Source organism: Amphiprion ocellaris, chromosome 21 (assembly GCF_022539595.1).
Source record: "Amphiprion ocellaris isolate individual 3 ecotype Okinawa chromosome 21, ASM2253959v1, whole genome shotgun sequence".
Lineage (NCBI taxonomy): Eukaryota > Metazoa > Chordata > Actinopteri > Pomacentridae > Amphiprion > Amphiprion ocellaris.
Window position 1 is genome coordinate 16,948,658 of NC_072786.1, and position 26,636 is coordinate 16,975,293.

The following is a 26,636-nucleotide window of genomic DNA, read 5'->3' on the forward strand; positions in this document are numbered from 1 at the left end:
GAGAGACAGATGAGAGGAGAGACAGAGAAGAGGAGAGACAGCAGAGAGAAGAGACAACAGGGACAGCGGAGAGGAGAGACAGCAGAGAGGTGAGACAGCGGAAAGGACAGAGAGGAGAGACAGCAGAGAGGAGAGACAGCAGAGCGGAGTTGATGTCTGAGTGGATGCTGGTACACACTTCCTGACTTTTGCGGCACCGAGTCAGAGGTAAGGGAGAAACACACACCTATAGCGGGCCCCATGCCGACTATGGGGGATGGGCATGGTCGGCGTGGGGCCCGCTATAGGTGTGTGTTTCTCCCTTACCTCTGACTTGGTGCTGGTACACACCTTTACTGTCTAGTGGTCCCCATGGTGACTATATCATCCTCCACTCAGTAATGACATGGCAAAGCTGTGTTAAGTTGCTGTTAAGGAAAACTTAACATTTCCTGTTGGTATTCCTTCACAATAAAAGTGATCCATCAGGGAACAAGTGGGATACTTCAGTTATGAAGAAAGCAACAGGAAATGTGATGTTTATGACACTAACTTAGCAAAGCTTCATTACTGGTGCTTTACTTACGTTAAAATGGGTCTAGTTATGTAGTTTTTGGCCATTTTCTGTTGTTTAATCTGCAGATCAAGTTAAATATTGCAGGAGATCATAGTGCAGTGGGGATGAGCTGTTAGATGAAGAGATGCATTAAGCAGATTCACACAGAACGTGACCAGTATTTTCAACGCGTCAAACAGGACTTATTAAATGGCCATACATGGAGTGGAAAAACGAACAACTGGCCAAAAAGGCAGTACACAAAGCACCTCATTGTTTAAAACATTGCAAGAGGAAGGATTAATGCAAACATTTTCTGAAAATATGAGTGGAGATATACTTCAGCACAGAAGCTATACTTCTCCAGTTGTGCAAGACAGTCAAAGGTAAAAACCATAGCCATAACTTCAAAGTTAATGTGGCTTTTCATGTCAGTAAATGCATGATGTATGACTTGGTGTGGATGAAATTTATTAACCAGTCAATCTTTTTACCATGTCTGAATGCCCTTCTGCCAGTGGCATGTCAGGACTCTCCTTGTTTACATGATATTCATCTTGACTTACAGTGTAAACTGTTAAAGCTGGCCTATTGAAAATATAAACCTCTTGTGGTTCTTCTTCACCACACCATCACTTTGTTCATAATCCCCCAAATTAACAACAATACACTGCCATTCCCAGAATAATTGTTCTGTTTGTCTTTTGATTGAAGACCTGCTAACTATTGTGCAAACTAATTTTCTGGTTGCTTCATCTAAATCTCGCAATCAAATGGAGTACACCAGTACACTGCTTATTGTCTCTTTGGTAAAGGACATGTTCTGCTATTTGCCATTTTCATATTTGTGGTTGGAGAAAAGATTTCTTACTTCTATAACCTTCATCAATATGCCCAGCTTGTGTGTCCATTTGTATTTTTAATAGACTAGTTGACTGCGTACTTGTTTTTAGTAAGTGTTTGATATGAAAGTGTCATTCTCCATTAGCGTAACCATTTCAATTCACTTCAATTCAGTTTTATTCATATAGCGCAAATTACAGGTCAAACTGTATCAAGACGCTTTACAGAAACCATATGCCTGAACCCCCAGAGCAGTCCTAATGGGGCAGTGGCAAGAAAAAACTCCCTTTTAACAGGGAAAAAAACCTTGAGCAGAACCCGGCTCTTTATGTGGGGGGACCCATCTGTTGCTGGCCGGACGGGTTGAGGGGGACAGAAGAGGTAGAGGAAGCGAGGTAGAGGGGTAGAGGGAGAGAGGGAGAGGTAGATGTAGAGAGGTAGATGTAGAGAGGTAGAGAGGTAGAGGGGTAGAGGTAGAGAGGGAGAGGTAGATGTAGAGAGGTAGATGTAGAGAGGTAGAGAGGTAGAGGGGTAGAGGTAGAGGTAGAGAGAGAGAGGTAGAGGTGGAGAGGTAGAGGTAGAGGAAGAGAGGCAGAGAGGGAGAGGAAAGGGGAGAAGGGGGGGAGGGGAACAAGGAACATATAACATACAGTTGGATACATGTATGAATAGCTAGATGATACATACAAGGTACAAGCTAGCATTGAAATTGATTCATAGTTTACTGTTATGATGTATGACTTTGGCATTAAATATACAACGTATATAGCTGGTAAATAAAATTCAAGCAGTGCATATGTGTGTGAGCATATAATTTCAACTTCCATAACAAACCCACATTTGTGTTTAAGGAGCCTTTTTGAGAGGTCTGTAGTTGGTCATGTACTCTAGCTGTAATCAAGGTTAATTTTTACCAGAGCATTGTATTCAAAATCTGAAATGCTCTTCTTCCTGGTTGTCCTAATTGTCTGACATGCTCATACCCATAACATTATGACCCACACTCCTGTTTGAACAGCTAGGCCCTGTCCTTGTGGAGTTTGCTTCTGCTCAAGCTAAAGTAGCACATCTTGCCATTTCAAATAGATTTCTTCAGTTTGGCTCAGCATCCCAATCTAATGGAGTGAGTAAGATGCAGAGGTCCCACCACTATGTTCCATAATTAGACAATATTTTATAGGAACCAAAGACTTCACACCAGATTTCGGTAAACATTAGCAAAGTTACCATTGCAACCACAGCTGGCAGATGAAGGCTATGCTAGGTTGGTAGCAAAATTCAGAAACAACTCAAAAAATGTTCATGCTTCAGGGTTCCTTGCATAACGCTTACTGCACAGGAAAGGACAGGTAAATGCTACATGCAATTGAGGTTGGTAGCTGACTTGAAGTGAGCCAGAAGACCCTCATGCTAATGGTTAGAAATGTGATGCCCTCAAGTCCCTCCACTGCTGAAACAGCACACTGAAACACTGTTAGTGACTGATATCCTGGCATGGTTAATCAGATGATGATCAGCTGTGATAGAAATGAAGGATGGGACTGAGTCTGAGTCAGTCTGCAAACATATAGGAAATATGTGGGAAACAGGGCATAACTATGGCCTCCAACATCACATCAGACTAAGAAATTGGTCAAAAGGCAACAGAATCATTGCTGTTGTTCAGACAGTTACAAGTGTGACTCAAGCAGAGCCCTGTTAAAGTGGTACAGTTAATGAATCAGTGTAAAAGTTTAAAAATAAGTAAAGGAAAAGGCCAGGATATATCCAATTGCTTTTTTAAATCTCCCAGCTTAGTTTTTTGAGTGATTCACCTTTTCCTTTGACGTACTTTGATATACACTGTAGGTGACTATTGTTGACAGACAAGCAGTGACATTGTACAAATACTGAATACTCAGTCAGGGAGGAGAAGGGCACAGAGGGCAGATGTTCTGTTTACTGCGAATTCAGTTTGTAGATATTGATATTATGTATTCCCAAAGGAGACACAGAGACGGATGCAGGTTTAGAGTTAATTACAAAAACCAAAAACTATAACTGAGGGAAAGCAGAGCTTAGTAGGAGATGGGGCAGTGGGCAAAATCCAGGGAGGAAAACTGGGTCTAATGAAGGTAGCTTCATTACCTATATGGAATTCACATTCAAGATACAATAAGACACAAAACAATGACTGTGTCTTATGGATTTAATGAGTGTGGGTTTGAGGCTGGCATGTGCTGCCATGTGCAGCCATGTGCTGTTTGGTGGCTTCTCCTTGCAACATTGGGTGAAAACCCTGCTGAGGCCTACAAGGCAGAAAGCAACAGTTTGAGTACAAGGATTAATTGATTGGACTTCATTTATAACTGAATGCCTGTAGAAGTGGGTGTGGGGCATTGTTTTGATAATGCATAAATTGAAAAGTGTGACATGACTCACCTGTCTTTTGTCACTGCAGGTGTTCCAGCCAAAGAGTCCCCATGGGCTGGAACATCTTTTTAAAGGTTCCGGGAGGAACCAAGTGTAGGTGAGGAGAGGGTGAGAAGAAATCTCTTCAGGTGATAAAATAAATGTATTGCTTGATGAGGATGTTGGTAGTCGTTTTTCGGAAATGGATATCCAGTTTTAATGTTTGTTATTATAGTTAAAATTAAAGACATTGCGTTTTTGGGAAATTCTTGTGTTTGATTATTTTGGTTAACCCTTATGTTGGTAGGCCTGAGGGGCTGATTAGGGGGATGCCTATAAAAGACTGGCAGTTGAGTGAGAGCGAGGAGAGAGGAAAGGAGCGACACAACACACCAGTTAACCACCTTTGCTATTTGTGTTCTTTTAATGTGAATGTTGGTGAACAAATGCCAGGTTGACCTGCATCTTATCTCGCCTCAAGCCTCCTGTTTTATCCAACTGTAAAACAGTCATCCTAACACTGGGGTGTGATGGGGAAGCAGTCTGAGTGAGGATTTACAGAACTGGAGGTAATAGCAGGGCTACAAGCAGAAAGAAACACACGAGGAAAAGAAACTGAACAGATAGCATGAGTGGATTTACAATAAACTGGTGGAGAGCGGAGGGAGAGATTGGTCTTTAAACTGCAGGTGTTGGGAGTGGCAGTTAGTGAGGATGAGCTGCAGGTGTGTCAGGAGCATGTTAGCAGGCACTGTCAGCTGAAGATCAGGCATTAGACAAGAGAACAGGCTTAGAAATAGACATCACTCATGTCAACTGATATAGGAACATGAGAGATGTTGGCCATAAACTGACATAAATAGCATTTTTGTGAGACAGTGTTCAGTTGTTGACCTTAAATCTTTCAGACATTTGTGTGTTTTGTCATCATTAACAAATTAATTTAACGTGATCTCATACAACAAAGCCAAAAACATGTTTTGTTAGGTCACAGTGACCTTGACCTTTGACCATCAAAATCTACTCAGTTCATCCTTGAGTCTATGTCAACATTTATGCCAAATTTGAAAGAATTCTCTCAAGCCTTTCTTGAAATATCTGACTATTAGGAATGAGCCTGACCTTTGACCTTCAGTGTTATACCTTGGATACATGTCATCACTTAATAATTTTATCTCAGTTGGTTTTGTTTGACGCTGTCATAATTAATGTGAATACTTGAGTCATAGACAAAAACATGTTTTGACATCATTTGACCTTTGACCTTCAAAATCGAATCAGTTAATGTCCAAGTCTAAGTGGATGTTTAAATTCTTGAGGTGTGGCATAAATGTGAAGAAATTCCCTCAGGACTTTCTTGAGGTATGACATTCACAGTTTGCCTTTAACTAGTACATTCATTATATTTGTAAAAAGGATTCATTGCAGTTCTTGTGAGCCAGGTTGCATCCTCTCTCCCATGTGAGTGACATGCTCACCCCTCATGTCACCTCAGCCAACAGCCAATAGGATGTTACGGCTATTGGTAGTGTATCTGACTGTAGTGGAGAGGAGACTGAAGCTGTGGGAGATACAGAGCTGCACAGAATATGCATGGAATGTGTTATATGTGAGGCAGTGCTCAATAAAGACGTCAAACTACAGTGGCATCTCCTCGTGTTTCTGACCGAGCACATTGCAGTGGAACAGCACAACAACCATCCTAACATTGGATAGTGAGAAGATCCTAAAATCACTATGACAATATTTATATGAAAATATGTATTTATATTTACATATACATACTGCAAATAAAACGAATTGACTGCTTTGACAGGATGCTATAGTGATTAAATTGATTCCTGAATTGATTTTAGGCAAAGTAATTCAATAACATTCGAGTTTAATCACTTGAAAATGCATAAATCTGTATGAAATATGAATTTTTTTGTCACACACACTTACACACACTCTCCGTTAATGGACCCCACGGATGCAAATTTACACACTGCAGTACCCACCAATGACCACTGGGGACGCTGTCCGACACACACTTTGTGTGAAGTCAGACTCCATGGGGTCCATTTTTTTTTTTCAAGAAAATCGCACCAGGCATGTCAGGAGGCCATTTTCTATTGATTGCAATGCTTGTGCCTGTGGGGCCCCGGTTTTGGGCCCCACGGGAAAAATTGGACCCCACGGCGTGAGTGATTTGTCAGGTTGTGGACCCCATCGAGATATAAATACAAACGCACACACTCACACACACACACACAGTCCTGATTTCCAACAAATCTCAACTGACAACACTTTTTTATGAATTTGTATTTATGTAAATGTTCTGCCCGCACACAAAACCGTACGCGTCACTTCCCTGGTATGTATAGACCAGTCCTAGCACACTAATGCACATGCACACACACACACACACACCGATATGTACACACTGAGCCAGGCCAAAAACAAGGATATAAACATGACCAAATGCCTCTGCGGTTCCACACAGAGGTCTATTCACACACACACTCAGAGACACACACACAGTTAAGGTTCTCGTGGGTCTAGTGAAATAACCAACCCCTTAGTGGATGAGCCTACTGGGATTTCAGTGGATTTCTTCTTCATCTGTCCAAATGTGGTATTGCTGTTACTAACCTGCTTAGTAAAAGGGAAATTAGTCTACAGGGCAACCCTTTCTTCCCCTCTTTGCTTCCACATTTTTGTATCGATTCCAGTTTTTCTTCACCTTTCTCGTCTTTGTTTTCTTTGACACTCTCTAAGCCGTTTATCCTTCCCCATCTCAAACAATCGCTCTAATATTTTACTAAGTGGATACTTGATTAGTTGCCAATACACCAGAGCAAAAGAACCCTACAGACATATCGTTTACTCAGATCTTTTCATTTTTCACATATGCATTTTACAGTAGTTTGTACTCTTACCAACTTTTAGCAGACTCCAGCTTATGGAGCAATCTGTTCTCACACGGCTGCATATATTTTTATTTCTGCATGCGTGATGAACACTCTCATGCACACATTGCACGCCAAACACACTGACACAGTTATGACACACAATAAATCACAACCAAGGAGAGATTGCACAGCTTTATATTCAGTTTTCCTCTGGATTTTAACTAAACTGCTTTTTAGAGGTAGTGATATAATTTTCATCCTTCAAACCACTTGAATAGACACAATGCAGCAAGGCTTTTGTGGCAAAAATATTTCCATTTATTGAATATTGCCAAGAATCCACTTAATGGATGGAAGAAGCTCAAAAGGATTCAGTGAGATAGGGTTTGTACACGCAAGAAAAAGAAAAATCTGTGTGCCCGAAGTGTGTTTGAATTGGTGTTTAAGAGTGAAGAGAGTAGCTGTGTCAAATGAAGTCACTGTAACAAGCATCACTCTTCTCTCTCTTCCTTCCTCGTCTCCCTCTCCGTTCTATTTGAAGTCATTTATGACACCTCGGGGTCTCGAAGGTGGTTACTGACAACACAGAGACTCTACTGTCTGCTGCTGCCAGTGAATGTGTGTGTGCATGCAATGGGTGTGTGCAGTTTTTGCAGCACTCGTGATCTCTTTCTCCCGTTCTCTCTGTAGTGTCATAATTTTCAGTCCCTCGGTGATGGATCACAGTCGAGACTTCCTACGTATTCCTGAGTGTGTGTTTGCAGCGTTACCATTAAGTAAGCTGATACTTGTGTAGTAAATTCTTCAGTGTCGCTGATAATCTACCAGACAGATGGACAGAGAAAGTTGCAGTGTGAAATTACTAGTGAGTGTAAATCAGTAATGAAGTACATGTTTTAGTAAGCAGTAAACTCACTCCCCCATGTTTGCATTGTCTTTAATGTGGTTTCACGTATTTCTATGTTACAAACAGTCCACACCGGAGTTTTTTGAAGTTTCTCTGGAGTGTTTTATGGCGACCACCATTCATCGGTTGATTCAGAGGTCAGAGTCGGTGTTTTTTGATGGAGCGCTTAAATGCTTCCTCGCGTCTGGTCTGAATTTGGGTTCAGTTGCTGTGGTAACCTGTGCCCCACAGCTATCGCACCAAGCTATAGAACAGATTGAATTCAGAGGATCACATTAAATTGTGTAAATCAGCCTAAAAACTGATTATGATAAATGTGTTGCTTATTGCAAGTGCAGTGGAAAGAGAAGTCTGCTTTTCCCCCTCTGAATCCCAAGCAATTTCTGTGTGTTTTTATTTGCTCCTGACACATTTTTACTTACTGTGGACTCATTTATCACTGCAAAATAAAGCCATCATCTCTATGAAAACAGCACAACCATGGCAGGAAGTCGAGAGGACTTAGAAATGTGTTTTGTGCAATATGACAAAATTATAATTACATGAATCATAAAAGAGAGAAAACGAAAGTTGAATTACTTTATTACATTTAATTTACAAAAAAATAAATAAATCTAGCATTAACGTGTACGACGACATACCCACAGTTGGTGACTATATACTTGAGATATTTTACTGCTTACATTTTAGATTTATTTCCATACTTGTCTAATATGTATTCTGTGTAAACACAACCTGCAGTTCAGCCAAAACGTGCTTGAATTTTTGTCATTTGTGGCTGCTGAGTTTTTAGTTTATTTACACAATCTGGTCAGAGCAAATGGTTTATTTTAGGTGAGATTTCAAATGAGACACGTGAAATATAATTATTTTGATGAAAAATCTTAATTTTAGCGTAGATACGATTAAATTTTTTTTACAGCATATCACACGTGATTAGTTCAAGGACTGTCAGAAAGTTGAAAATCCAACAATTGGTTTTATGGCTGAAATAAAGTTGATCATTTTTAAAGATAAAATGCCTTTTAACCCTACCAGTGGGTTTTTGGGTTCAGAGGGTTAATTTGACAAAGTGAAAGTATTGTCAGGCTGTTTGTAGATAAGTAAACACCATTTACCCCCAGTTAATTACTTTTTCAGTCAGGACTGACTTTAATATTGGTTGCATTTTGAAACATCTAAACACATTTGTCAAATCTTGCATCCGACTTTATAGAAAAAAACTGTTTCAGTGTAGTAATACCTTATTTGTCTATTCACTGTGCACTGATGACCTGACAAAGACAACTGCATTTCGTCAGAATACAAGTGAAAAAAAGATTTGTATTTGCAGTGCTAATACAACACACATAAAAACACACCTGTGCATGTTAAAGAATATCTGTGTCCCTGAAAGCGTTTCCTGCATGTTGGCCTTTAACCCTCAGCTGTAGGAGGCTATAGATCAGAGTGACCTCAGCTCTCTTCACTCTCTTCTCCCTCTGTCATTCTCACAGTCTCCTTCCTCTTCGCTCCAACTTTTATTTTCTTCAGCAGCGTTATGGAGAGATGGAGACTAAAGAGAGAGAAGGGGAGGGAGCGTGTGAAAGCAAAGAGAAGAAAGAGTGATTGTAATATTTTATGAAATGGAACGAGAGAAAGAAGAGGGGGAAGGTGAGGATTATACCACCATCTGTCCCTGCAAAGACACACATGTGTTTAACTTTTACAGGTTAGGGATGCATGTGTGTGGTTATGACCTTGCTCCACACCTGTGTGGCTCTGAAATGGGCATTTTTAAGACTGGCTTTTCATATTAGTGCTTTTGAGTGCCTTTAGTGGCTTTCTCCAACTTACAACAGACCTACATTGTAGTGAATAGACACAAGAAACTCAGAAAATGCAGGACACTACACTAGTAGGGAAAAAAGGAATCAAAACATGGTTCAGTGTCAGTATTAAAACATCTCCAGACTATGGTGAAGTCAACACTTTCAGTCACTTTAAGACACGTCTCAAAATTTTATAGAAATCTCTGTTAATTCATCAGTGAACTAAAAACATCTTGAATGACATAATTTCTGCCTGTTTTTCCTCAGTCAGAGTTTACAGTTGTATGAATTTTATTAATTTGTGTCTCTTTCTGCACTTAACTGTTCGTCATTACTTGTTTGTAATCATCTTGACCTCTCTTGTTACTGACAAGTGAAAAATGTGGGTCTAATCTAATTTATTACTCCGCCGAGACGTATCACAATGAAATAATTCCCTGTAGTGCCCAACTCATTTCATTATCATTTATAATTTTCCACTTATCAACAATTTTCCTTACTTGATAGAGAAGTAGAAAACCCAGTTTCTTATCATGATGAAATAGTTCTCATCCAATCATGACTCAGCAACTTTTCGTTACTGATAATTGCACAGATATCTACAAAAGGTTCCTCTTGCGCCACTAGAGAGGAAGATGAAACAATAATCTAATCTAATGCTCCCCAGAGCCTTATCACAATGAAATAATTTACTCCTAAGCATGACTCAGCAGTTCCTCCCTCACTTCACTCCACGTTCATTTGTTTCTCATTCAGCCCATTGCCAGCGGGTTACAGCGGAGGTGGGGGATGAAGAAGGGAAGTATGAGGGAGGAGGAGTGAAATAATGGTGTGATGATTAGATTAAGTGAGAAAGAGAGAGCTGGCACAGAAACAAGTGAGCTGAGGTCAGCATTCCTGACAATTAGAGAAAGAGGGAAAATGTAAAGAACGGCCAGAGAGGAAAATGAGGACGCCTCTTCTGCCTCTTCTTTCCTTATGTCTTTTCACCACCTCCTCCTTCTTGTCTCAAATTAATATTTAAAGTTTTCTGGCATTTTATTCTCAGCATTGTCCATCATTCCATTCAACAAAGAGTGAAAAGAGAACGAAAGCTTCTTGAGCTAACGAGCTTGCAAACTGCTCCTTAACAATGAGTGGCTTGTTAGCTTGTTCGCTAACATAACAATAAGGTCATGGAGTTTATTCAAAGCAGGTACTGTGTTCATACCAATGACTTCTCTCAAATAAATGCCTGAAACTGTGTGTCTGTATTTGTGAGCAGTTTACACTCCAGTAAAAATGGTTAGTTGAAATTGGAAAGCCATACACAGATAACAAATTAGCAGCTTTCTCCATTTTGAACAGTTCGGCACTCAAGACGGGTTGGTATTTGTCATGTCGGTTCAACACAGAGATCATGCTACAGTGCTGCGAAGATGCTATCATTTCTGCTGCTATTGCTTCAGTTTACTCTTTTATAGCCAAATCATGTTTTCCAAATTTTGCCATCCACACATTCTTTTTAAAATTTGCAAGCCAAGCACCAACTGTGCATGTGCTAGGAAAAGAGATGGTGCTTATTATAAGTATCTGATGTGAGGAGAGAATGCACGAAGATATGCTCAGCCATCCCCACCTTCAAGATTGATCATTAACAAAATTGTAATCAAGTGCACTTCATCACTGCTGGACTTTGGAGATGGTTTGGTTTCAGCATTCTTTCTATCCATGCTACCCTAAATCATAAGAAGTTCTAAATTCTCCAGAAATCTGGTGCTATGTCCACCCACTGTGCTTGGTGCACCTCAGGAACATTCACTGACACAGTGCTACAGCCCAATCTGCAAGTAGTTACTATTTCGTCCAAAAATTGTCCCGTACGTTTCTCTGTGTTTGACATGAGGGGCAAGCCCTGCCCAGCCCAAGTGCAGTATAAACAAAACCGCATACATGTTAGCATGTGCACACAGACATGGACAGCATGAACTGGCCCTTAGACTGAACCAAAGAAACTGAGAAATCAGTTTGTACTTTCATGCAGTAAGCTGGCTTTCCAGAATTAAAAGCTGTGTAAAATGTGTAACACAACAGCATTGGTGTCTAGTTTGACCTGTCACACAGATGCCAGTTCAGCTTTTTAGCCATGTTTCCTTATATACATCAAGCAGATTTGAAGTGAAAATTGAATGTGTTGCAGAAATTTAGGGAAAAACACTGAATCAGGTTTGTTTCTATTAATTGTTTGGTACTGAATAAACTAGGCTGTGTAACGACATCAGAAGGTGGTGGTATAGGTTATACATGGTTGTAGTGAACAGAATAGAAGAAGACATTTGTAATATCTAAGCAACTACAAAGAAGAAGAAGAAGTAAACCAAATATTAAACATCTACGAGATGAAAATGGATAGACGCCTTTAGGAATTGTTTTTTAATCAGGAAAATTGTACATTTTCTTTCATTTCAGCTGCTATTGGCCGTTTTTCATTATATTCAAGACAACCAAAGACACAGAAACGGCTTATCAGTCATGTGTAAATGTTTGCCACATCAGAGCGTATTCAAAAAAGGTGTTTCCATCTCCCATAATGCACCAGAACCCTATTTCAAAAAGTCAAAGAGCACCTCAGTTTTTGTTTTCCAAAATTTTGCTTTTAATGCAATAACCCAAAATGCACCCATGTCAAATCCTCGGCTTGTGATTGCTTCTGCTCCCAACTTAAATGTACAACAGCGTCTCCACATTCAGTCTCCATAATTTACACACAGAAAAACATAGCAGAATATTATGTGAAAAAGGCTAAAGTTTTCCAAAGCTTAAGTTTACCATAAACTTTTACAAGGTATTTACTCCACCATTGCATAAATGTACTGCAGAATTTCAGCATTTTAAATGTTGATGTGATCTGGCTTGAGTATTTGCGTCCATGACATTTTCCTATTCATGTCCAAACCATTGTTGTATGTGTATTTCAGATTGTTGAAATCAGTATGAAATGAAAAGGGCAAGAAGGAGAACAGATTATCAATCTTTTATTGGTCATTGCACATTTTCATATACAACGAAATTACATTCGAGCTGCCCTGCCAATGACAGCTCCGGCTGCTGCGCAGTGCTGCGCGCACCTTTCTTGAAGAAAAAAGAAAAAGGACATGTTGGGATCTGGGTAGGGATAGCAGAGGGTAAAAGAAAAAAAAGGCTCGTTGTACCAAATGAAACCTCCAATGTTGGGAAATTCAGATGGACCAATCAAGGAAAAACATGGTCAAAAACTTGGACAAAGTTAACTAAAAGAGCAAAAGTGAATCAGACATAAAGCAATGAGAAGAGGAGTGTAGAGGGAACGATATAAAAATGAGGACGTTCCAGAGAGGAGGGGGAGAAAGAGTTAGTCACAGATACAAGGGTAGGTTAAGGAGCTCAAAGGTCAAGGGGGAGACGAAGTGAGAGTGAGGAAAGAAATAAAATACTGCGCCTGTTAAAGATAGAAGAGACTTAAATTCAATGTAAAATAAGCTGAGATCATTAAAGACAGAGGGAGTAGGAGAGACAAATGAGCAGTGTTTGGTACTTAGGTAGAGAGACTTAATCATTGAAAGTACTGTGCATGAGATAGCTGAGGGATAAAGACAGGAAGAAAGGAAGAGGAGGAACTGGGGATTATTTAGACACAGAAAGCTTTAAGATGAGGAGAAAGAAGGGATGGGACAAAGACAGATAAAGTGTGCTTGCAGAAGGGGTAGGAAGCTTTGGAACGAAAATGCTAAAGAGATCAGAAATCAGGCACCCTCTCGACACAGCTTATCTTCTTCTTAACTCGCTCCTCCTTTGTTGTTTCTTTTTAACCCGTGCCCTAGTCTCTTTCTAAATTCTGAGTTAAGCTAATTTGTTATGTTCTTCATTTATTATGTCTTTTAAAATACAGTACATGTATCATTCAACAGACAGATACAAAGGTACTGCTGAGAAAACATGTAGTAAAGTGAGGGTAATAGAGTAAGGTGACTGAGAGTTACCCAGTTATTGCGGTATCTAGCCCGGCTAGCTCAGTCGGTAGAGCGTGAGACTCTTAATCTCAGGGTCGTGGGTTCGAGCCCCACGTTGGGCGCAGTTGTTTTGGACTGTGAAATATAATCCCAACTACATTTCTCCTATGTCAGGCTCGTAGTCATGAAGAACTTTCCAGCATTCAACATCCAAAAACAAACACAGGCCTGCACAAAGTTTGCCTTGAACAGGAGCTATTAGTCTTTCGACAAAGGGCTAGTAAGTTTTATATGTGAACTATTTTCTAGTTTTATGTTAAATCTGTGGATGTTCTCAGTCATCCAGGTCATGATAAGTCTCAAGCAAGCATAAGTTATGGCAACTGGACTAACCTCGTGTGAGTCGAAAACGTTTCACCTCTCATCCAAGAGGCTTCTTCAGTTCTGAAAGCCTGGTGGGGAGTACCAGATATTTATCCACCAGGAGGGTGGTGGCAAAAACAAGTGGACAAAGACCCGGAACCAACAGACTCGTTAGGTGTTAATGTGAGTCGTTAGCCTTTGATGGGCGGTCGTTACCCCTCCCAGCCCTCTAGGAGGGTGGTTGGGGGTCACCTGACTGCAAGTGGGACAGATGGCTGCACCTCCTTGGGAGGGCTCTAAGAACGGCGTTGTAAGTGGGAGACAAGTGGTGTCTGAGGCCCCCTCCTCTGTTCAAAGATGGCCGTTCTAGTTTGACATGAATGGCTTCTTTTACCCCTCTCTCAAACCATCTGTCCTCTCTGGCTAGAATGCGCACCTTGTGGTCATCAAAGGAGTGCCCCTTCTCCTTGAGGTGGAGGTGGACTGCTGAGTCCTGGCCTGTGGTCGTGGCCCTCCTGTGTTGTGCCATGCGCTTGTGTAATGGCTGCTTAGTCTCTCCAATGTACAGGTCAGAGCATTCCTCATTGCACTGCACTGCGTACACCACATTGCTCTGTTTCTCCCTTGGAATTTTGTCCTTGGGATGGACCAGCTTTTGCCTCAGAGTGTTGCTGGGCTTGAAGTGTACTGGGATCTGGTGGGTGTTAAAGATCCTCCTGAGTTTCTCTGAAATTCCTGCCACATAGGGGATGACAATGTTGTTTCTCTTTTTGTGGTCCTCGTCTTTCTTATCCTCCCTGCGCTTTTTTGCTGTTTTGATAAAAGCCCAGTTTGGATAGCCACAAGTTTGAAGAGCAGAGTGAATATGTTTGTGTTCCCTTCTTTTTCCATCCGCTTCTGATGGGATGTTCTGTGCTCTGTGCTTTAAGGTACGGATCACCCCCAACTTGTGTTCTAGTGGGTGGTGTGAATCAAACAGGAGGTACTGGTCTGTGTGAGTGGGTTTTCTGTAGACCTCAATGTTGAGTTCCCCATTGGTTTCAATGCGTACCACGCAATCTAGAAACGCCAGACAGTTGTCTTGGACATCCTCTCTTGTGAACTTGATGTTTTTATCCACCGAGTTGAGGTGTTCTGTGAAAGGTTCGACCTCACCCTTCCTGATGGTGACCCATGTGTCATCCACATATCTGAACCAGTGCCTCGGGGACAGATGGTTTGAGAGAGGGGTAAAAGAAGCCATTCATGTCAAACTAGAACGGCCATCTTTGAACAGAGGAGGGGGCCTCAGACACCACTTGTCTCCCACTTACAACGCCGTTCTTAGAGCCCTCCCAAGGAGGTGCAGCCATCTGTCCCACTTGCAGTCAGGTGACCCCCAACCACCCTCCTAGAGGGCTGGGAGGGGTAACGACCGCCCATCAAAGGCTAACGACTCACATTAACACCTAACGAGTCTGTTGGTTCCGGGTCTTTGTCCACTTGTTTTTGCCACCACCCTCCTGGTGGATAAATATCTGGTACTCCCCACCAGGCTTTCAGAACTGAAGAAGCCTCTTGGATGAGAGGTGAAACGTTTTCGACTCACACGAGGTTAGTCCAGTTGCCATAACTTATGCTTGCTTGAGACTAGTTTTATGTTGCTTGGATAGCTAACTCAGGATTGTGGCTTTGAGACTTAAATTGGGCAAACAGGAGATCAGTCATGTGAGGTAAATGTTCTCTAAATCAGAACATATCTCAAAAAGGCATTTCAGTCTCCCATTTTGTCCATGTTTGTGAAATCAGGGGTTGTTGTTTTGAATTTTCTGACTTTGTCCAGTGGGAAACTTCCACAATATGTTGTAGGCTGCACATGAATTGCTTTCACGTTTGTTGGGAACCCAATCGGCTTATTTGAGGTATAGATACCAATGGACATGCACATGTTGGATCCCTTTCTTCTTATGCACAAAAGCCCGGCTAGCTCAGTCGGTAGAGCATGAGACTCTTAATCTCAGGGTCGTGGGTTCGAGCCCCACGTTGGGCGCATGAGCTTTTAGACTGTAAACCCCTTGTGATGTGTTGTTCTGCAGGTCTCTCTTCAGTACAGTTACCATCTCTGCTTTCACAGTCCATAGTGATAAAAGTCTGCCACCCGTGCAGTCGCATTAACAAATAGGTAATCAATTGTGTGCTCAACTTACTTTTCAAAACTGAAAAATCAAATCTTGTCAGGAGTGGGATTTGAACCCACGCCTCCATTTGGAGACCAGAAGCCCCTTTGCTCAGTAAGGAGTCCATCCTTGAGTCTGGCGCCTTAGACCACTCGGCCATCCTGACTAGCAACAACTGCGTTTATTCTAAGTTGTTTCATGAAACCATGTGTATGATCATCAGCTTAGTATCTGCATGACCCTGAACGGCTGCACATTTTCTATTTATTAAAATGATGGCAGAACATGTCGTCAGTAACACAACTGCAACATTTCTTTGAATAACCAAGAGGAAAACAAAATCATAAGTAGAGTTGGTATCTGAATTTTACCTGCATTTGATCTGGCACTACTGTCAAATTTTTGAAAATGGTTAGAGAAAATCTTGGCCATATTTAGTAAACATAGAGATTTGTCTTTAAAAGGCTACTGCATTGTCTAAAACCTCTTTAAGACATGTACCCTGTTCTTTAATAAGAATAGAGATAATGACTCACCTTTTGGAACATTGGAGATAGACAATAGTGGAGCTGTTTTGTGTTGTTCACAAAAATAGTGCTACAAAGAGCTCAAAAATCAGCAACAATCGACATGAAGTAGGTGTGAACGATGTGTTTTAGGCTGCAAATAGGCAAGGGTGGAGTTGGGTCACTCAGACACAGCAGATGCCTTTAGTCTGATTGTTTTCATTTTGGCTTCAAACCCAAGTTGTGTGAGGAGTTTCAGCTTAATAACTGTGCATCTGATTTAATATCATTGTATTTAGTTATACACATAAAGTTTCATCCAACTTGTGGACTGAAGTCTGAGAACAGTTGTCAGGAGTAGGATTTGAACCCACACCTCCACTTGGAGACCAGACGTCCCTTTGCTCAGGAAGGAATCCATCCTGGAGTCTGGCCTCCTGACTAGCGACAATTGAGTTAATTCCAAGTTCTTTGATGAAACTCTGTGTTAAAGCCCTGAGTGCTAGAACTACACGACACTGAGAAGCTGCACAGTTTATTTTGATTAAACTTGACGATTTTCAGTTGGACCACCTGGTTTCACAATTATTCTTGAGGCATAGGAGTCCTGTGTCATTAATGGACCATTACCCATGTGAGCTAAACAGACAAGGACAATGCTGCGGTGTCAACTCACTGATCACTCAAGGAGTTTTACTCATAAAGTTTTACCAGACAAGTAGTATGAAGTCTGAAAACAGCTGTCAGAAGTGGGGTTTGAACTCACAACGCAACATGCGGTTCAGCTACTGCACAGCTGATTTCTCGCCTCAAATGCTTTCAGAAATACTTTTCGCTGAAGTGTTTTCAAAATAAAAGAGAAAGTTTGCGGCCGAGCCGCTATGTTTGTCTGATGCATCAGCCAGACTGTCAAGCTGAAAGCGCTGTCCTATGACTGTGGTGGTCCGCTGAAGCTCAAACGCTGTCATGTGACAATGTTGTGGCCTGCTAGTGACTGCCCACCATGCGTGTGATTTTCTGATGTGCAGCATTTACATGCAGGAAAAACAGATCCAGTGGACACACAGCTTTGCACTATTTGATGTGGCATTCTGTGTTTGTTATTGCTAGCTTTCACTTTTGGCTTCAACGTTACCAGTGACACATCAATTTTGTGTTTAGATACCGGAAGCCCTTATCTTATCCGACAGTGTTCACAACAGCTACGCCCAACGTGGGGCTCGAACCCACGACCCTGAGATTAAGAGTCTCATGCTCTACCGACTGAGCTAGCCGGACTGCACAGCCCTGAAAAAGGTGTCTTAAAAAATTCTCATAACAACAAACAGTTAATACAGTTCAAGGGAGTCAGGTCGGATCTGATGAAGCATTTAAAGGCTTGACAAATGTCAGAGGATCACACTGTGGTTTGGAATACTTGTAGACATGTATCTATGGTACTGTAAAGTTATCAAGGTGGCAAGGCATCCCCACTTTTGTTTCCATTGTACCACTGGGATTGCAACCATTTTTTTTTTCAGCTGAGAAGCTATCAAATCGTGGGCCCGGCTAGCTCAGTCGGTAGAGCATGAGACTCTTAATCTCAGGGTCGTGGGTTCGAGCCCCACGTTGGGCGAGAATGTTTTAGACTATGCCCTCTGGCCACATAATCTCACACTATATCACCTTCCAGGAAAGCTGTCAGACTACATCATGCTGACTCACGGCGGTCAAGTAACATGACCTGTAACACAATCCAAAGACATCTGTGGTTGTTGAGTTGCTTCCTGTACCCAGAGCACATACTATATTTGATTAGGGTTCTTTGCCATTTGTACCCCTTAGTGTTTTGTCTGGTGAGATCTTAAGCTTTTAAATGTTTGTGGGGTGACATAGGAACCAGAGTCAGACACAGAATCCCAACTACCAGTCTGCATCTCCTCAGAGTTAGAGCACAAACAAGAAGCAGTCCTGCTTTACAGCAACTAAAGAGGCTTCACTGGTGGGAATGACTTGATTCATGTCCTGATAAGAGTGAAATACAGTCTAGAACCAATCTGATTTGAGTAACAGAAGGCTTGTCTTAGGCCAAAACACTGCACAACCAGTTATATTACTCTGAGACACGATTTACAGTTGTCATGATGACAACTATTTTATTTCAGATCATAAAAATACATTAGGTGATTAGTAGAAATATGCTGTTCAAGTTCAAGAGGAATCTAGCAGGAAAGTGTATTTGTGTGTATTTGAGTGGTGAACATAGTACATTAGCGGGTGATGCTACATTGCTGCAAAATGTTTAATATCCTTTCTTAGAATTCTTCCATTGATCCTGCTAAGCTGTAACAAGATATCTTATGTACAATGTTAGTTAATGCTGATGACAGGTAATAAAAACATGAATAGTCTATGAGAATAATGCTGCAATTGGCTATGCAGAGATTTTCTATTATACAAAACTACAAATTTGCATAACAACAAAGGTGAACACTGACCTGCAATTTTTCATATACGAGCTTAAGGCAGAGAAAATAATGTCTTCAACAGGGTATAAGTTTAAAAAAAAATTGTAATAGGCTTTATCACCATGATCATTAAATCATTGTATTCAGTGCTCTAGGTATTGTGTAGTCAGTTTTATTCTTTTCACAACTATCTCTGTAGTTATCAAGTCTTTAGTATTCATGCTGGAAAAAAATATTTCTAATACCAGTATTTCAAAGAAATAATAAAATATTTTCTTCTGACAATGCAACTGCTGACGTTGAAATCTGAACTTTAACCCAAATGTTTTGTTCTCATATAAACTTGAAGAACACACAAAAAACTGCACTGTAGGTTGAATTATTAATTTGTTGAATTAACAGTATATAAATTATTTAAATGCTGGTACTACACGTGGTGGAGGACATTGCGAAGAGGATTGACAGAGACAAAATAAACATCACTTTGCAGCTAAGTGTGTGTGTTCATCCGTTCTGAGCTTATGTGGCCTGAAGATGAACTGTTTACTTTCCGTGTTTGTTTTAAATATATGTGTGTTTATTTTGAAGCTGTCTGTGGAAAATGAGGAAATGAATGATGTCTGGACATACAAGGGGAGGCTTACACTCACTTGCATGGTTCCAAATACACAGAGTGTGTAGCACTTTTTCACTTGTGATTTTGTGGTCTGAATATATCCATGTGCCCATCAGTTCTTTGCTTTCTAAGACAATAGACAAATGATTGTGTGTTTTAATCTAACGTTATACTTAAAACATCTGCGCCCAACGTGGGGCTCGAACCCACGACCCTGAGATTAAGAGTCTCATGCTCTACCGACTGAGCTAGCCGGGCTGCACGACAGTAACAAAGTGTCTTTAAAAAAAGACATCCTTAATATTTCACTGTTCTATCACTTTTATTGCCCACATCAGACCTGCATCAAACCTGAAGTAGCGCATTTTATTTATCAATAATCGTACAATAAATATGCAGATACCATTAATGAAAACGCCAAATATCGGCCAGGCCAATAATCGTCCTTTATCGTTCACCATTAACAGACTTGTGATTGAAGTAGTTGTTCTTGATCTGTGGCAGTGCTTTGGGCAGCTCTCTACTTCTAGAAACACCTGCGCCCAACGTGGGGCTCGAACCCACGACCCTGAGATTAAGAGTCTCATGCTCTACCGATTGAGCTAGCCGGGCTGCGCAGCAGTGAAAAAGGTGTCTTTAAAAAAAGAGATCCTTAATCTTTCACAGTTATTGCCCACATCAGACCTGCATCAGACCTGAAGTAGCGCATATTATTTATCAATAATCGTACAATAAAAATGCAGATACCATTAATGAAAATGCCAAATATCGGCCAGGCCAATAATCGTGCACCATTAACAGACTTGTGATTGAAGTAGTTGTTGCTCATCTGTAGCAGTGCTTTGAGCAGCTCTCTACTTCTAAAAACATCTGCACCCAACGTGGGGCTCGAACCCACGACCCTGAGATTAAGAGTCTCATGCTCTACCGACTGAGCTAGCCGGGCTGCATGACAGAAAAAAATGTGTCTTTAAAAAAGGAGATCCTTAATCTTTCACTTTTCTATCACTTATTGCCCACTAAGGTCCATATCTTAAAGCACTAGTAGTTACTGCTTTTGAGGCTGTTTCAGGGTAATTTTTTGGCTGCTTTCTAACTTAGCCACTAGCCATTAGCATAGTGGGAGTAGTTAAATTCCTGGTTTGAGGCAACAACTTGTATTTCTTGTTCAGTTTCTGATTGAGAGACATTTCTGAGACCACACAGTGACGACAAACATCGGATCTGCATCAGACCTGAAGTAGCGCATTTTATTTATCAATAATCGTACAATAAAAATGCAGACAGCATTAATGAAAATTCCAAATATTGGCCAGGCCGATAATCGTGCGAGTGATCGTCCTTTATCGTTCACCATTAACAGACCTGTGATTGAAGTAGTTGTTGTTGATCTGTGGCAGTGCTTTGGGCAGCTCTCTGCTTCTAAAAACACCTGCGCCCAACATGAGGCTCGAACCCACGACCCTTATAGTAAGAGTCTCATGCTCTATCAACTGAGCTAGCCGGGCTATACAACCTAAAAAAATGTCTCAACAAAAAACAACTAAATAAAATTGAATAAATAATAATAATGATAATAATAATAATTTCTTTAATTATTTGGAGGGGTTTTTATTTAGATATTAATGAACGTACAATCTCATAAGTTTACACAAGGTCACAGTAAATAAGCTGGAGTTAGCACAAGACTAATTTCCATCTGTCGTCCCAAACATAAAAGAAAAACATACAGGGTTACAGACGTATGAAAACAATATAATACAACAAGGACAATGATGATAAATTAATTCTGGCTCGGTTAAACCTATCGTAAAGTGCTATTATTTTAGTCACTTTAATCACTACAATGCTGCACTCTGTCATTAGGGTGACATACGAATGCCCACCAACTGCAACACTGTTGTTAACATACACACACGCACATGAAATTCACATATTTTTTCTTTAGTTTCTGTCAAACATACACACACATCCACACAAAACCCACAGTCTGGCCTGCTTAAGGCCCTGTTCCTTGCAGGGCTCAGTGAGAGGCTAAGGGGATTTAGATTGTACAAGACTGACAGATTTAGACTGACTCCCTCCCTCGCGTTTTTATCTCTCACTCCCCCTCCCTTTACAGGCCTACTGTAAAACCTGAAGTATAACTCTAACATGTGAAACAGATGGAGCAGCAAGACGAGGAGAAGAGGAGGAAGGATCGGAGAGTTTGATAGTAATCAGAGAAGCAAAAGGAGGATGGTAGAGCAAAGATGGGAGAGATGAGAAGGATCAAGGAAAAGGGAATAAGGGGAAAAGACTCCACACTGTGTGTTAATGTGTGTTAACGCTGCTGTAAGTGTGTGTTCTTTGTGTGTAGAGCACATGAAGAGATTTACACCCCTTTGTGTGTGTACAGTCTAATATTTGTCTTGGTCTTTATGGCTCTCCCCCCAAGTGGGACGTTAACAAGCCTGTTATTCTTCTGTACCACTTAACACGCTACACAACAGGTGGCATGTCAGTGTGTTTGTTGCTTGTGTGAATATGTGTAGTTCCAAACAAGCAAAATAGAAAGAAGAACCAATGTTTCAAATTAAAGCTTTCAGTCTTTTTTGCCATCAGTTCTTGATTTTCTGTGTCTGCAAAAAAATTAAGTGTGTTTGTGAAGGCAAAGCTCGTGGCATTCGTCCAAACACTCTCCTCTCTTCTTCCTTTCTACAAATTAACGTCTGAAGGAACTCAAGGCTACAGTTTTCCTTTTATCACACAGACACACATGCACGCATGCATGCACATGCACATGCACATCCACTGCTTTGTGATGTTTTCTCAAACATGAATGTCATCGTGATGTTGCCGAATTGCTCCCAAAAAATGCTTTTGCCATCTGTGCGTGTCACAAATCAAAGAGTTCTAATTGTTTGCTTTGTCTCTCTGTAGACGCAGAACAGGATGAAGCTGATGGCCGACAACTACGAGGACGACCATCTGAAGGTCACATCTCCAAACTCAGAGCAGCCCAACAATCACAAGCCCTCCCCAGATCAGGTAGGACGTTTGTCCAGAACACTGAGCCTTCATCAGACCAATCACCTCTACCAAATGTTTAAGTGGAAGACTTTCCAAGAATTCACATTCGCATTTTCTGGTGCAATTAATCAATTAATGTTTCAACAACTGTAGGTTGTTCTGCACTCTGCCTCAAGTTTCCGATTTTGCCAAACTAACTCCCTGCTTTCTCTGAACTCACGCTGCTGCTGGATCGAACTAACTGATAGGACGATGAGGAGGGCATCTGGGCCTAACCAGCCACATGCCTTCTTTCTCACCCTCAGTTCGGCATTTTGTACAAAAGGGTGAGCGTCTTCTCTATCTGGATCATGTTTGGATGTGCTCATTCATCTTTCTTGCTTTCATTTCATCCATTTCATTTATCCATCATCCAGTTTGTGGTCTTGTTTTCGTATCATGAGTCTGCCATTTCGCTTTACTTGTGGTTTCTTTTTTTTTCTTCATTTCTTCTATTTCTGACCATTCTTTTTAATATCTAGTCTTGAAACTCCTTCTGTTAGTTGTCTTTCTTTTGTGCTTCCATTCTTCATTACATCAAAAAGACTGCTTTTAAATCAAATCTTGAACCGTGTGCTTCATCTAGTCAATATCTGAATCTTATCCTTTGATTTCATTTGTCTTCATCTTCTGATGATCATTTCTTCCAGTTCACAATTTTTGAACTCTTTATCTTGTTTTATTTTGTATTTATGTGTCACTTTTTGACTCATGATTTAATCAGTCTTTATTAATCCACTAGACGATTCCTTGTTGTGCTTTTGTCATCTTTATATAAATAATATGTATATATAAAATTTTGTGTCATTAGAAGCTTGGCATGTAAGTCTTAAGGTTTTGTCTCTGTCATAGCTATCATTTCTTATTTAAATGTACTTAAAGACCCCACTTTCAGTCAAAATCAAGCCACCATATGTTGATGCTTTCTATATACTGGAAGACGTATCATAAGCATATTAAACAGTCAACGTGATAAAAATCTCAAAAACACGGATTCAGACTTTCAGGGTTTCATACGTAACAAACATAAGCAACCAATCCTGTCAGCATGCAGGGAGGAGCTTTCTGTTATTCTCATTATTATTCTTTAGAATCAGTATCCAGTTTGAACATGTATGCCTGAATTACGCCAAAAGTACAACTTACATTGTGTTGCGTTGAGTAGTTTTACAGTATTTGAACAGAGTCAGAGGTGAGCTGGTGTGCCACTGATAGGGCTGCAGAGAAAGAGGTGGAGCCTTGTTAGACCCACAGAGTTACATCTACGCCATTTTGCATCACAAAGAGGTCATTTTCATTGAAAGAAGCTTTACTTATGCAATTATCTTGATACACATAGATGAGTTGTTAGGTTTAATCACTGGCCAGAGAGGGATTTTAATTTTGTGTTGTTGTGTTTGTGATTTTGCAGAGCTGTTTCTTTGACATATAATTAGTGAAAAAGTGAGGTTTAATTGGGAGTGATGAAAGGGATTTTTTCCTTTGAACCTGCCCCTGTGGTGGTAATTATACAATAGCGGCGTTTCCGGTATTTTAAAAGGCCTAAAGGTCATTAATAGCAGATGTGTGACAATCCTAACATCAGACAAGAAGAAAAAATGCATTGAGACTGATCAATCCTGACACATCTATTGTTAATAATACTGTTGTATATTTTCTTAAAAGAAAAAACGATAATTTTTGCATTACTTATGCTCATCTGCATGTTTCTGGGTGGTTTAACTCCTTAGCACTAAATAAACTGGAAAAGTAACTTACACCTGTTAATGGCTTGGAACAAATGAATTACAAATATGTAAAAGTTCTGAAGCAGTGTCCTGGTGGAAGTAAGTTCAGCCTCATGAGGATGTACTGGTTTGATCTGCTGGGAGCTCAGCGCTCAGGCAGCAGCTCATATGAGGAGCACATGCTGCTTTTAAGACCGCTCAGTTCCTCCAAAGAGATTTCCCATTGGGATGCTAAAAGCCCAAAGGTTCGCCATCGGATCTAACTTTGACCCTGATTATTAATTAGAGTTAGCACGTTCCTGCTGAAAGAAGCAGGCCGGCCAGCACGTACACAACACTCGACTTTTTCTTTCCGTCTCCATGAGAAGTCCCATACACTCCTACAAACACTCTCCTCTTGGTGCATAAGGTGGGTAATTTGCTATAGCACATTTCATCCACACAGTGAGGGATTGTGTGTCCTCTATAAGGGCATTCTGCACCACAGGTGGAGAATGAAATGCTTCATAGACAACTGCTGCAGATAAAAACACAGGAGAGCAGTTTTAACACACACCAACCATTGTTAAGGACATTTTTATTTTATTTTTCATCTTTAAGCTGTGTTAGATACATTAGCTAAAATACAAATACATAGGGGTTTCTATAAAGTAGCTCAGTATGCTGGTTTGGAAAGTTTTCTTGTAAATGTTGGATAAAAAACCAATTTTAGCACTGATTCCAACTAAAACTGTGTTTTAACATTACATTATTTTTATTTGTTGAATTTTCATAATTTGACAGCATACATGGATAGGACTGCAAACTTTTCTATTGTGAGATTGATATTTTACACTTTTACCCTTTTAATTCACTTTTTTTACGATAAGATGCTTTTAATCAACTAACACCTGTTTTCTGTATCGATTCGTTTATAAAATGTTCAAAGTTTGCCAAAAATGGCCAACACAGTTTCCCAGAGCTTGAGATAACGTCTCGAAATAGTTTCATTATATCCAAATACCCCAAAATATTGAATTTACGATCAGAAAAACACAGTAAATTGCCTATATTTAAAACTGGAACTAGCAAATGTTTGGCATATTTGCTTAACCTATGACTCAAAGCTACTTTTCTGTTCACTGACTACTTAATTCATTAACTAACTGTTTCAGCCTCAGTGGTAATGCAGGAGCCTGTAGGTGCATGTTTTAGATTGGAGAGCAGTTTTATGACCGGAGGACATATTTGCTTGGCCGTTTAAGAGAACGTGCACTAGCAAGGACTTTATTAGTCGGGTCACTTAGGCTCAAACACTGTAAAAGCGTTCTGCAGTCTGATCCTACATCCACTGTCGATTGTGTTCCTGGACATATACTGTATATGTGTCTATGTGTGACTCAGAGGGTTCTGAGGAGAAAGAAAAGTCCTGGTTGTGTCGTATAATGTGGCCATGGAAGGTTTTTTTTAAAATGCAGCCGGTCAGTGAGGCCGGCTGAATGTCTCTCTTTGGAGTTCTTTCATAGTACAGTAAGAATATGGTAGGCAGCCATGGGAGGCTAATAAAGCGGCACAAACACACACACTGACTCACAGCGCTGTATAAAGTTATGTCTCCTCTGGGATTGTTTCATAGTGCACTAGGACACTGGAAAGCACTGCGGACTCATTAACCACACACACTGCATGTGTTGACTATTGCAGGCTGTGCAATACAAGAAAAACATGTAGATGCATATGTGCTGTATACTTTAATAAAATCACTAAATTCAAAAAGTTTTGCAAATGTTTTCAGGGATCAGTGTTTGCATTTCTTGTTATTATTCCTTTCTTGTCGCATTTTACAGTTAAATAGCAGTTGAAAAAGAAAAGAAAGCACTGCTGTTGTTATTTCTCTCCGCCATTCCTTCTGTTCTTTCTGTCTGTTTCTCATTTGTCTTGTATTTGATCCGCGGAACTTCGCTGCAGGTCTGGAAAGTGTAGATGATGATTTTTTTTTTAAGCCTTTCTGACAGAATAGTATGAATTAGAAAGTGTGAGAGAACAGCTGTTGCACATATGTTAAGTATGTTTTTAGAACAGGAGAGCCAGATTTTGAAGGATGTGTTCGCGTAAGTTCGTATTACAGTCTAGGAGAGATAACGTTCTTGTTGCGTTGCCACTGTCAGCAATGGACGTGATTTCAAATGCAGAATGTGTAGGATTCCTGCAGCCTTCAGCTCCATCATTTTCTCTTTGCTGCTCTTTCCTTCCCCATCTACCTCCCTCTCGCCTCTGGAGGGAAATGTTCAGTAATGTATTTCGTAATGGACTGTAACCTACTGGCAGGTCCTCACTGGAAAATACTGTAACTAGAGCTATTTAAAATGCTGATAACGACCCTGAATGAGTGCGAGAGCCTGTATGTTTTTCTGTGTCGCAATGCATTCGTGTCAGTGTGTG

The 26,636-nt window shown here is 40.5% G+C and overlaps 1 protein-coding gene and 8 non-coding genes across 19 annotated transcripts in view; 4 read left to right on the top strand and 5 right to left on the bottom strand.

Moving 5' to 3' along the window:
- LOC111575146 (ELKS/Rab6-interacting/CAST family member 1-like) overlaps positions 1 to 26,636 on the top strand; it is a 196,946-nt gene that overhangs the window by 135,138 nt on the left and 35,172 nt on the right. For 8 of the 11 annotated variants that reach the window (XM_055006387.1, XM_055006390.1, XM_055006389.1 and 5 more), the window contains one exon: positions 22,360 to 22,467. In XM_055006387.1, the coding sequence (XP_054862362.1) occupies positions 22,360 to 22,467 (108 nt within the window). Of the gene's footprint in view, positions 1 to 22,359; positions 22,468 to 22,697; positions 22,776 to 26,636 lie in introns of all 11 variants that reach the window. The other 3 variants (XR_008600184.1, XR_008600185.1, XR_008600186.1) reach the window with 1 other exon arrangement.
- On the top strand, positions 13,399 to 13,471 carry trnak-cuu (transfer RNA lysine (anticodon CUU)). Its single transcript has one exon. It is a non-coding gene; the product is annotated as a tRNA-Lys (tRNA).
- Positions 15,669 to 15,741, top strand: trnak-cuu (transfer RNA lysine (anticodon CUU)). The gene has a single exon. It is a non-coding gene; the product is annotated as a tRNA-Lys (tRNA).
- trnal-caa (transfer RNA leucine (anticodon CAA)) lies at positions 15,924 to 16,034 on the bottom strand. The gene is made up of 2 exons: positions 15,997 to 16,034; positions 15,924 to 15,969 (listed from the first exon to the last, which is right to left on the bottom strand). It is a non-coding gene; the product is annotated as a tRNA-Leu (tRNA).
- On the bottom strand, positions 17,580 to 17,652 carry trnak-cuu (transfer RNA lysine (anticodon CUU)). The gene has a single exon. It is a non-coding gene; the product is annotated as a tRNA-Lys (tRNA).
- On the top strand, positions 17,917 to 17,989 carry trnak-cuu (transfer RNA lysine (anticodon CUU)). The gene has a single exon. It is a non-coding gene; the product is annotated as a tRNA-Lys (tRNA).
- On the bottom strand, positions 19,623 to 19,695 carry trnak-cuu (transfer RNA lysine (anticodon CUU)). The gene has a single exon. It is a non-coding gene; the product is annotated as a tRNA-Lys (tRNA).
- On the bottom strand, positions 19,977 to 20,049 carry trnak-cuu (transfer RNA lysine (anticodon CUU)). The gene has a single exon. It is a non-coding gene; the product is annotated as a tRNA-Lys (tRNA).
- trnak-cuu (transfer RNA lysine (anticodon CUU)) lies at positions 20,311 to 20,383 on the bottom strand. Its single transcript has one exon. It is a non-coding gene; the product is annotated as a tRNA-Lys (tRNA).